The sequence below is a fragment of the Pocillopora verrucosa genome, chromosome 11 (genome assembly GCF_036669915.1).
Source record: "Pocillopora verrucosa isolate sample1 chromosome 11, ASM3666991v2, whole genome shotgun sequence".
Lineage (NCBI taxonomy): Eukaryota > Metazoa > Cnidaria > Anthozoa > Scleractinia > Pocilloporidae > Pocillopora > Pocillopora verrucosa.
The window spans coordinates 7,695,504-7,707,160 of NC_089322.1; the positions used below are offsets into that span (position 1 = coordinate 7,695,504).

Sequence of the window (11,657 nt, forward strand, 5' to 3'; positions counted from 1 at the left end):
AGAACGGGAATTCATCTGCCAGACGGGTAGACTCTGCTTTGGAGGCATGAAACGCGTCCATCGGTTGGCAAGTAGTTTGGGAAGGCTCTGAATCTTTGGAATGAAACTGAGGGAGATAGGCATTTGGATACCGCTGTGGGATTCTCTGCATCAAGTGAGAAAATGGCAGGTAAGGAGGCGATATGGTTTCTGCAACAGCAGGTAGATTAGGCACGGCATAGTACTGCGGGGAGAAGGGTCGTTGCGAATACTTCGGCTGTGGTTGGTATTCCTGCGGATACGTCTGGTTACAAGCAACAAAGGACTGGGAAGTCTGTAGCGATGGAGCGAACGGAACTGTAGCCTGGTGCAGAGCGGAAGATGGAGGCTGAGATTGCTCTGGTTGTTGTATAGGGCACTGTGAGTAACATTGGAGGCTGGCAGTGCTCTGAGAGGTTCGCTTAATAAGAGACAATCGAGGAAGAACTGAGGGCTGACCAAAGGGACCCGCAATTTTTTTCTTCTGTTGTCTTCTCCACTTTTGGCGACGGTTACTAAACCAGGTCTGTTAGAAAATGAAAAAGATAGAGCAATTTAACCATTTCAAGAAATAAGATATTAGTTTCTAAAGAACTGTACTCATGCTTTTAAGCAATTTTTAGTTTTCATTATTCGCAATACTACGGAGTATCCGCAATAGTAAGGAGTGAATTGAATTAATTCAATGTCAACAAAAAGCGGAATAAAGTTACGAACACAGACTTTTGAGCTTTGACTTTACTTTATACAATTTAAAGAAATCTATCATCTACCAGTTCCAGACCCTCTCGTCAATGAGAGCAAGCGGTGAACGGGTGAACAACAAACGGTAGTCGTGGTCGTCAGGGAAACGGCTGACCCCACCATTTTTCGCGCTCCCGTTTCTTTTATCGGCCGCTGCAAAAATTCCGTACTCTGCCACCACACAATGTAAGAACATAGATCGAAGACTTGGCGTTCCCAGTAAAAATTGAATAAACTGACGAAAGAGTCAAGCCGTTGGCCATTATTTTTATAGAGACCGTCACTTTATATTCGTCACTTTTCTTAATAAGCTTGGGTGAAAATCAAGAAGTTGAATATCCTTACCTGTACTTTGTTTATGGTAATGTCTAAAGTCGCAGCCAAAGTCGCTTTCTCTGCGCGAGTGGGGTATTTATTCTTCAGGAACATAGCTTCAAGTTTATCCTTTTGCATAGCCGAGAAGATGCTTCTACAGGAGTTCCAACGCAAAGCCTCTGAGTGAAATGCTATCTGGTCCTCAAAATCTGTAACAAGAATGAGTGCGTTATCATATCAGAACTGAATATTGCTTTCTTATTAAATAATAACAAACGAAATAATGCTTTCTAACTCTTTTCAACGAATGTGTTCCCCGAAGTGTTATTTAGAATTTCACGGTCCCAAAAAAAGTTCTGTTCTACATATAAGCGCTCCCCATTTCAAAATCTTCACCGAAAGGAAAATTAATGAAACGACCACCCGCACGGCTTTTCTTTGCAACGATGTTATTGACAAGGAGAAAAGATAACAACAATTGTGACAGATTGGCAACCAAAGAAAGAAATGATAGCCTGTTGCATAAGCACGCGTCTTCTATCTGTTATAAATACATAATCAGGCCTTTTCTTAAAGACATCCATTATTTTCACTCTTTTTCTCCATGTCACATGAAATCAACCTCTTAGCGACCGTTGGGGAGTCACCGAGTACCTGGGACATGCTAAACTACTATCTGTATTTATAGCTGTGCACTTCCTTCTATGAATGCCCAATTTTTTCGTAACCATTTACTTACCAGGAAAACGTAACAGCACCGATGGGTCGGTTTTTCCGAAGTCTAAGCGACGACTCCTTTTCGTACCCCTTGTAGGTGCTCGGAGGAATTCGGATTCCATTTCGAGGCTACTCCGCTCATCGAAGTCCAGTTGCCGTTTCACGGACTCGATCGTGGGAACTTCGGTGAGAGCATTTCTAAAACAAGAAGACATGACTGTAGAATCTGTTCAACAACTCTGTGACTCTTTCAAACTCCTAATCTAAAATTAGTGACCTAACTTTATAGCGTACAAGGAGGCGTGGTGTTTATTGTTTACAAATCAAAAAGGAATTGAAAAGAACTTGAGTTGATTGTTCACAAGTTAATTAGCCGTACCATAAAAAAATATCTCACCTTTTAAGTGTCATCGAATACAATGGATAACAAAATGTGTCACCCGCCCACTCTTTTTAGAAGATTAGTAATGCAGCGATAAACTTTTCCGTAGAACGTTGATTTACTGATCCGAGGTTAGATTTTACTCTCCTGGTGCGCGATACCATGAAATTTAAAAAAAAAACCTTGCGAAGGTTTTTACTCTACGGAAACGTTTTCTTTTTGCGCATGTTTGTGTTCTTTGGAAAAAACAACTCTGGTTTAAGAAGTCTGAAATTTCTGTTTCGAAACAATCCGAAACAAAGTGCTTGGAAAAAAATCGTCTTGACCCTCATCAAAGAAATTTCACTGATTTCTTGCAGGCTGCTATGAGTATGATTATTTGGTTTTATCAACTGAGTTGATAATTTGACTTGGCTCTTACTTAAACTTTTATCTGTTCGCAAAAGAATTACAACTAAGTCTCTTTATAAGCATTTTCATCAAAGACATGATTTCAGTTCTTTCATTGAATTATTTCCCAAATGATGCGTTTCTAATAAGTCAATCAAATAACGAACTTTATTAATATAAGCATATTACTGCGCAAACTTAGCTCGTCTCTGCAATTAATGAATTGAAAAACTCATAGGCGTTGTAAATTTTTCAAAAGCTGATAAGATTTTGCGTCGTTTAGTTTAATTAGTAACACTCGCCTATATTATCATGTTTCGCAACCACTGAGTTGTTCCGTACCCAGTTTAATTCAGTTCGTACCCGAACTGCTGGTTGATTCGTATACGACTCAAGATACATTCATTCAAAATACCTCAGTTGCAAGTGCGTGAACAGACATAGATTGTTGCGTTCGACAATTCAGTAGAGTTAAGCGACTGAATTGTTGCCTTGCGCAAGGTAAGTGTGATATTTTCATTAGAACAGGCTATTGTTAAACTTGTGATTTTCCTAACAATAACAGTTAGCGTTTGTTTTCAAATATGAAACCTACCTTACTTTAGGTATACGCTATACAAAATATACACTCAGCGTTCGCGGTAGACCCTCATTGATACAGGCACAAAAAACAAAGTTTTTTCTAAAAGAGGGGCGACCCTAAAAGCCGGAATGGCGGAATGGCGAAAAATGACCCCAAATCCTAAAACACGGAACGGCGGAAAATGACCCCAAATCCTAAAGCACGGAACGGCGGAAAATGACCCCAAATCCTAAAGCACGGAACGGCGGAAAATGACCCCAAATCCTGAAACACATACCATGCATAATGGTTCATTATTATTTATACCACTCAGTAAAAGAAGAAAATTAATAACACTTAATTTTAGTCACGCGCGTTATCGTCGTGGGGATAAATGAGCCAAGCGCTTGGTGTCTGTACAAAATTTGTGCAACATGCCCTGACATCCGTTCCGTGTTTTAGGATTTGGGGTCATTTTCCGCCGTTCCGTGTTTTAGGATTTGGGGTCATTTTCCGCCATTCCGCCATTCCGCCATTTCGCCGTTCCGGCTTTTAGGGTCGCCCCTAAAAGAGAGCCCGAGTGAAAGCAAATATGCGTCTTGTTTATTTCATTTTAAATGAAGTTAAAACATACATGAAGAAAGATACTTTAGTACGGGTACGTATACGAAACAACTCAACTGACCGGGTAAAAATCGACCTAACCGGGTATAAAACGACTGTGGGTACGAAACAACCGATAAACACTTCGTATCACTTGGTTCGTGTGCAGATCTAGATTCCTTTCATAAACAAAGCTTAGACTTGTCAACTTTCTTCGCGAGATGGTAAAATATCACATGTATTGTGTCATTGATTTTCGAGAAATTTAACAAAGGGAAGGTGAGACAATAAGTAAATAAAGGTTTTACGGTGCGCGTCCCTTTTTTTGCGAAATAGAACAAGGTGAAAAAGTCGCAAGTAACGCCTGATCAATTATGAAACAACTGACAATTCATCGGAGTTGCTAGTGCAGCAGTAAGCAAACGAGGAGTGATTTCAAGGTTGACGCTCTAACCGTCATCAATAAAAACCCTTCATGGTGATATAATTACATTATTAACTCACTTCATAAAACTAAATTATTGTGCAACCGGAAGCTAGAAAATGTTCTTGACGAAAACTTAAGAAACCCGTGCGAAGTTTCAGTTCCTGTATAGGAGACAATCTACATATCTGAGATAAAGAAGGCGTGAATATGAAGGCGATCTCAAGATCGCCTTCATGTCTTTATCCGCAGATTCTCATATATTCACGGACATTTATTTATCACTTCACGCGTTTATTTTGCACCAACATAATGACCAGCTCCATGTTGGCTTGTTAGCTCAGTTGGTGAAGCACTGCACCGGTATTGCAGAGGTCGTGTTTTCAAATACCGTACAGCCCTGACTTTTTCAGGCCTTATTTTCACTACTAGTTAAGTAGTATTCATAACTACGAGGATCGCTTTTATATTCGTTTCGTCAACTGCAGTTCACATTTTCATGTATTCACAGCCATAAAGAAGGCGGTTCGGAATACTAAAAAAGACTTATCGCAAAGAGGTTCGTCATTTACTTACGAGTCTTCTTTAGCACCCACGACCGTTATCAATTCTGAAGTTACTTCACACTTGCTTGTTTATATTTGCTTTCCATAACGGTTTCCATGTTATTTGCATTCGACGATGATTACATACTGTCACCAAAGCATCATGTTTTGTAATCGCTTACTGTCATTTTTCTCTCTTCAATGCTAACGCTTTTTAATCTTTCCAGTTAATCTGCAAATTACAAATCCAACACGATTTTTTCTGTCGGCTGCCCGAAGTATCAGTCTCATAATCATTGCCGCGATGTTTTGCTTCTGATCCTCGATCTGTTTATCGTCAGCAAATAAAACATAAAAGAAAAGTAAAATAAAATAAAGAAAGAGAGAGCAAGAGAGAAAATAATGCTTTAATAAACAATTTATCCCAAACGGAAAAACTAATTAACTACATGAATCACCACATGTGTTCTGTCGACACTTATAGATATTGAAATGTTGCCACAACACCTCTGACAATTTACAAAATGGCTTCTCTTTGTACTTTCCCCATTACTAATACTCCACAGTGCTTTTAGGTAGATGATAATGGTTCTTGTTTAAATACGCATCTACTCACGTTACAAATTGTGCATAACCCTTCATGATATCACCAATGAATCGCACATTAATTAAGGTCACTAAAGTGAAGGAAATTATCATCGACTGAAGAAGTTCTTGATTGTTAAACAAATAAAAATTTTTTAAAACCAATGTAAATAAAAAATTTCGTTTAGATCGTACCATCTTACATATTACGGCCATAAACAAGAGGTTGAGTATCGTCTTTCCACGACGGTTTCCTTTCATTAACATTTACTAAAACATATAATTGACCTTAAATAGAAGGCTTTCATGTCCAAAATCACGCCACTGAGAATTACCAACTGTACCAGCTTACTTTCACAGAGGGATGAGATTGGGGCTTAGGAAAAACATTTGGAGGCTGGCCAACAGTGCCAACAGTGCCAACAGTGCCAACGGCCAAGCTGAGACAGGTTTTCGTTCGGCTTACACGAGAGAAATGGCAAATACGATGAAAACATCGTTATTCTCTTTCAAAGTTGGCATTGTCTGCTTGCTTTTATCAGCGTATGGTTGTTCTGGGGACTTTTTTGGTTCTCTACGATTTACCCGAAAAGCGCTCTTTGGGTTTTCTCGAGTTGCTCCAAATCCCGAAACTGAGCTACCTGTACCTGGTTTCAGTCTCTTTCGTTCTTTGGAAAGCGACTCCCCTACCAAAAGGCCTCAACAACGCACAATCTACACGCCATCTAACAAGTTCCTCGAAGTCATCAGCGAGATCCAGAAGGCTGTAGCGAACGCTGCTGCGATGGGAAGTCAGTTGCAATACAGCAACCTCACTCTTGCTAAGTTATCACAGCTTTTGGAAGATGCAGTCAAGAGCAAAAGCTTCGATTACGGTAGAGAGGTACTCGGACGAATATTATATTTACTCAGCAAGTCTTCTAAGCGAAAAAAAAGATCTCTCGAGAATGAAGGAAATCTCTTTCTTCGGAGACTTCGTCAGGGTCTCGGAAACGAGACATTTGATGGCTTTATGGCAGTCGAAGGAAATGTGTCTTTGGTGTTTGTTATTGACGATACCGGAAGTATGGGTGATACAATAGAAGCCGTAAAAAAGATAGCCACAGCAGTCATCAATTATCCGCGTGAGGTGCCGGTGGATTATATCCTATCACCTTTCAATGACCCTATGTCAGGTATGCAGTTTTAAGATCTTATCCAGACAACAATACAAGGCAACATAACAAGGAGGTAATTTTTTTTCGGAACAACTTTGAAGATTCTAATGTAGATATTAAAACGAAGAATGAACCATTAGGTAGCATATTCTTGCTGGGCCTTACGGGTACTTGAGCCTCGCATTGAAAAACCACATTGCAGCACAAAATTACCTTGCTTGCACTCTGCACTCTCAGGATATTTTCTTAAATGAAATTATTGCCACACGGGGTAGACGGAATGCTCCTCGAACGCTGTTGCTTTTAAACGAACGGCTTCGCTATTGCGTCACTAGTCTTCGGCATCAACATTCTTAATACTTGTGTTTATTCATACTTTTCCTATAATTGTGTTTAGTAAGTTCGCCATCATCATTGTTTTTTTTTGTTTTGTTTTATTGTTTATTTTATCAGGGGCCCATTACTTTTTAGTAATGGGCTCCTGGTTTTATTCATTTATTTTTATTTTATTTTATTTTATCATTTTTCATGCGCTCATAGACGCCGGAGAGGTGGTATTTAAAGAAAGTAACCAATCTTTAGAGTTTGTTGATGCAATAAATGCCTTGACTGCACATAGAGGGGGAGACTGCGCGGAATATACTTTAGCGGGTATTGTAAATGCTTTCGGGCAGGACCCTCTGTTCGGCTCTCCTATGTACGTTTTTACCGACGCTGGCCCCAAAGACGCTACGGAGGAGAAAATAGAAGAAGTGAAGATTCTGGCGGAAATGGATGATGTCACAATACATTTTCTGACTACAGGTATTCGGACAAGTTGTTCTCTCTTTATTAACTATGGGGAGTGCAACGTAGCAGGGGCGTGGGTAGGGGATTGGGGGGGGGGGTGTCTGAACCTCCTATTGGTAGCAGATTTATTTTGAAAAAAAGAGGCAACGGCGTGTAAACCTTATAATTCGAGAGGTGAAATGCGTGAAGGAGAAGAATGTGCGTGTCATAACTCTTTTCCAATGCTAAATATTGCATTAGTTGGTCGGCGTGCAAATGCAAGCCCGTACATCCATAAAGTGCAACAGCGGTAAAAGCCGCGCCAAGTAAAAAGCGCAGAAATAAGTAACGACGACTCTCCTTCTCCCCATTTAACACCCGAGTTACGCCCTGCGTGGAGATGAATGGAGAGAGAGGGGGAGAGGATTAGGTATTTTCTGAGTCAGGAAATCGTGTGAAATCGTCTAAAATTGGATCACAATTCTTAATAAGGTCAGCATATTTCTCCCTTCACGGTGAAATAATTTTCCATACCATGTCAGTTTACATACTTCAATGTGATTTGACACAAAACTTTTAATTAGCACTGAGCACCAGTTCATGTGGTATAAAAACAAAATATCTTTGTCGTCCCATAAAACCTCAGTTTGTAAATCAGTGAATGACGTAATATGTCATCGTCAATGAAAAAAGCCTATGATGGTGATTCTTTCACTAGGCGCCTGTGGGGGTAAGCTTCATCCAGCTTTCCGTGAACTTGCCGAGTTCACTTCGGGACAAGTCGTGCTGTTGAAAAGCGCAAAAGAACTGGAGAAACTTGCAAACGTTACAAGAGGAGCCTTGGAAGGTACCACCATCATCAGCCTCGGATCCAGCGAGTCCGGTAGAAAAAAGAGAACTTCCGGCGGGCTGCGTCGTTATAGGTTCCCCGTGGATGATTCCATCGAGACTGTAACAATATCAGTTAAAACGAATCAGCCTGATACAAACGGTTAGTGATCGAGGCTGTTCCTCCCTTCCTTTCATACCAGTCATCTACAGTTCTGATGATATTTAGCTGATAAAGTCTTTGTCCCAGCTTGTTAATGACTTCCTAAAAATTTCAAAAGTTGTTTAATGAAAACTGTATCGCGGAAAGTAACGATGATAACGAAACATAACAGAAGAAAATAAAGGCAAAAACAAAGCAAAACAGAAAAAAAATTGCGCCTGTTCGCGACGACTTTCATTCCAAGTTTATCACTCTTTTCCTAAGTGAGCTTTATTAATAGAACTCTGTCCCCTGCATCAAAAGAGAGTCGGGAGTAACCAGTGGAAACTCTCCTTAGAGGACCTGAAAAATACGCATCAATTCAGGATCGTGAGGAGAGGCAAAATTTCAAAATACTAAGAATTTCTCTCTTTCAAATCTTCTCATTTGTGTATTCGTTATAACTTTCATTTTTTAATATGTTTTCATCTCAATTAATTACATTCCAGGCCGGGATATTACTTTGAGAAACCCCTCTGGGGCCATCATTACAGCACAGAAGGTCAACCTTTCTCAGCTTTGTTTCTACCAAATTGCGAGCCCCCCAAAAGGTTATTGGACTTTGGAGATTACAACAGAAACGACTGGGGATCACGAGTTTTACGTCAAATCAACCAGCAAGACAAACATCAACTTCAAACACTATTTTATGATTCCAGTGGGACGTCGTCGAAGGAAAAGCGAGGTGCCTTTTTCGAACCCTATCGCACGTTAGTATAATAATTATAATTCACTAAATTTGATGCTTACTTAAATAAACTCACTAGTTTGAGAGTAAGGGGCAAGCCATTATTTCTCGCCGGGGATGGGGAGGGGGAGGGTCATGCACTTTTTGCGCATTATAATTCCATCTGATCCTCCCCTCAAGGCTCTGTAATATTCCCCTCTCATTGGCAGTCAATTTTCTACCGTTTCCATGTATACTCTCTAGAAACAACTGATCTCCCTATTCCCCTGAGGACCATGTATTGGCCCCCCCCCCCTAAAAAGGGAAAACACCCCCCAGGAGATAAGTTTTAATTGATCTCTTACTAGAATCAATATTTATTTCACGCAGGGTAATTATGGGCGACACTAAGATAAGATGTTCAGATTTCGCCTTTGCACTAAAATTGTTGTCCTTTTTTCGTGCTGAAACCTGCTAAGATTAGCACAGCGTTTCGTGGTGTGATATTAATAAAATCATACCTGTACGGCTTCGACAGAAGGGATGAGTTCAAGAAGGAGGATGAAGTGGAGTCCTACATCAGTGTCGTATTGACAATATTATTAATTTCTTTATCATGACCATTACAATTTCCTCAAATGTTATTGATGCATTAGCTGCTTCATTTTTATTAATCATTCTGTTCAGTTGTAATAGGACAGTTGGTTGTAATCGGACACCTGTAATCGGACAGTCGAAGCAGCCAATGATACTAAGTCCACCGAGCTAAATACATCACTCACAGAATTGATCACAACAACCATAGCAACAACCCTAGCAACAACCACTTATCCTGAAAAAACAATGGGGAATTTCCAAAATGGAGGAATTTTGTATTTTAGACATTATCTCTACCAGTGATGTTTGTCCTAAATGTATTTGTTTTTTTTTATTTCCGGAAGTTGTAACGGTTACTATTAATTGGTAACAGGACTTCGTCCAATTCTGTCTGTAATCATACTCGTGACTGACAAATTGGACTCCCGCCCCGCAGTCGCCCGATTTTGTTAATCACTCGTGAAGTTACAGACCGAATTGGACTCAAGTCAGCCCTATCACCATTATGAAGAGCAATGTGCTTCAGGTACTCTTTTATTCACTAATAACTCACTTCTTATTTTATCTCATAATTTTGTTTTCTGGGAGACTGAATAGCTACCAAAAACTTCAAGGTCTGTCCAAGCTATGTGTGCCTTGACAAATTTCCCACCCTGGTTTTGTTGGATTGAATTAGCACTACGTTAAAGAAAACTAAATAATTTTAACTGGAAGAAAAAAAAATGCAGGAATAATGAGTAAATATCATCAAATCTGTAGCTTGTATATGCAGTTCCCTTTTATAATATATATTCTCAACATCCATTTCGATCCTCAGGAAAATCAAACACGATGGTGCTTACATTACTGGCTCCTAATGATAAAGTCGACCCAGCCTCCCTTCGTTTACAGATTGTCACCGCATCTGGCTCTGTTGTTCGCAATTTGAACCTTTCGTCGAATGATAACGTTCATTATGAAGTGAGTTTTACTCCACCAGCCACGGCCTTTAAACTCAAACTCCTTGGTGTTACTCAGAAAGGGTTTGCATTTGAAAGACTGTCTCGCCGTTTCATCCAACCAAGTACTGCGTTTCTTAGGGGACGATACGCAAGTAATGACTTCACCCTGCCGTTGAACAGTCTTACTATCATCCAGTTTGAGATCTGCAACTTTGGACCCAGTGAGCGTTTTGAAGTCTTGGTTAGGAAGGACTGGATGAATTACGTTTCACAGCCTAGTGCCGGTTCCCAGCGACCAACGTTGGTTGGCAAGGGTCGTTGTGTGGCTTTGTTCCTTCGCGCGAGGGCCACGCGCGTTGCAGATGTGCACAAAACCAATACAGTAATTTTGATCGTTAAAGGGCAGTCCTCTGGTATTGTCCTATCACGTTTAATGAGGCTTTTTGTCGTCAATCCAAAGAGGTCCTGATCAGAGGCATGATTTCATCTATTTGCTTTCCCGATTGATATCAAAGGACTAATTAGACAGTAACGCTTGGATTATCTCATAAGGAGTTGGTGAAGAAGTGGGTTGCAGTAAATCTACTTTAAGACCCTTCCCCCTCCTCCCCTATAATCAAAAATTCTCCCATCCACCCCCCTGTGTATTAATCAACTTTACGTAGATGTCAGAATGACAACCTAAACATAAATGGCTTTTTGTTGAAGAGAGAAAAGTTTGGCAGTTTTTGTGTAAAATACACAACATTGATCAAAACTAGGAAACAGAGAAATAAAGAGAGGAAAAAGCTGAACAGAAAACCAACAATTTTTTCTTGACAATTATGAAAAGGTCTCCTCATCATATAAGCCACATAAACCGGGCTGCATCGAACAACGCTTTTCCTTTGTCCAGATCACAATATGTTTTTATGATTAGACGAAGGGTTAGCTCTCTATTGAGAAATCGTGATATTGGCGATCGGAAAGGCAAATTTTCGCATTTGAACCTCCCAGTACGAATGAAGAATCCAAGCTGAAAAGTCGTGCCTCGTTCATCTCTTTCAGCGGTCGGAAAGTTTTTCCTATTAAACAGTGATGGGTATAAAATCTCAGCCAGGAAAATTTACTGAAATTTCCTGTTAGGAAGTCTCAGCTACCACAAATTAGAAAATTGTTCATCGCCTGTGGGAAGGGGCAAAGAAAGGGGCCGGGAGAGTAGAGATTTTGGAG

The 11,657-nt window shown here is 40.1% G+C and overlaps 1 protein-coding gene and 1 pseudogene across 1 annotated transcript; one reads left to right on the forward strand and one right to left on the reverse strand.

Moving 5' to 3' along the window:
- Positions 1-11,657, reverse strand: part of LOC136284123 (fibroblast growth factor receptor 1-like) — a 159,982-nt pseudogene that overhangs the window by 48,751 nt on the left and 99,574 nt on the right.
- Positions 5,705-11,595, forward strand: LOC131800259 (hemicentin-1). Its single transcript, XM_059117950.2, has 5 exons — positions 5,705-6,460; positions 6,983-7,246; positions 7,929-8,201; positions 8,690-8,950; positions 10,322-11,595. The coding sequence occupies exons 1-5, from the start codon at positions 5,761-5,763 to the stop codon at positions 10,912-10,914; spliced, it is 2,091 nt and encodes a 696-aa protein (XP_058973933.2). The 5' UTR covers positions 5,705-5,760; the 3' UTR covers positions 10,915-11,595.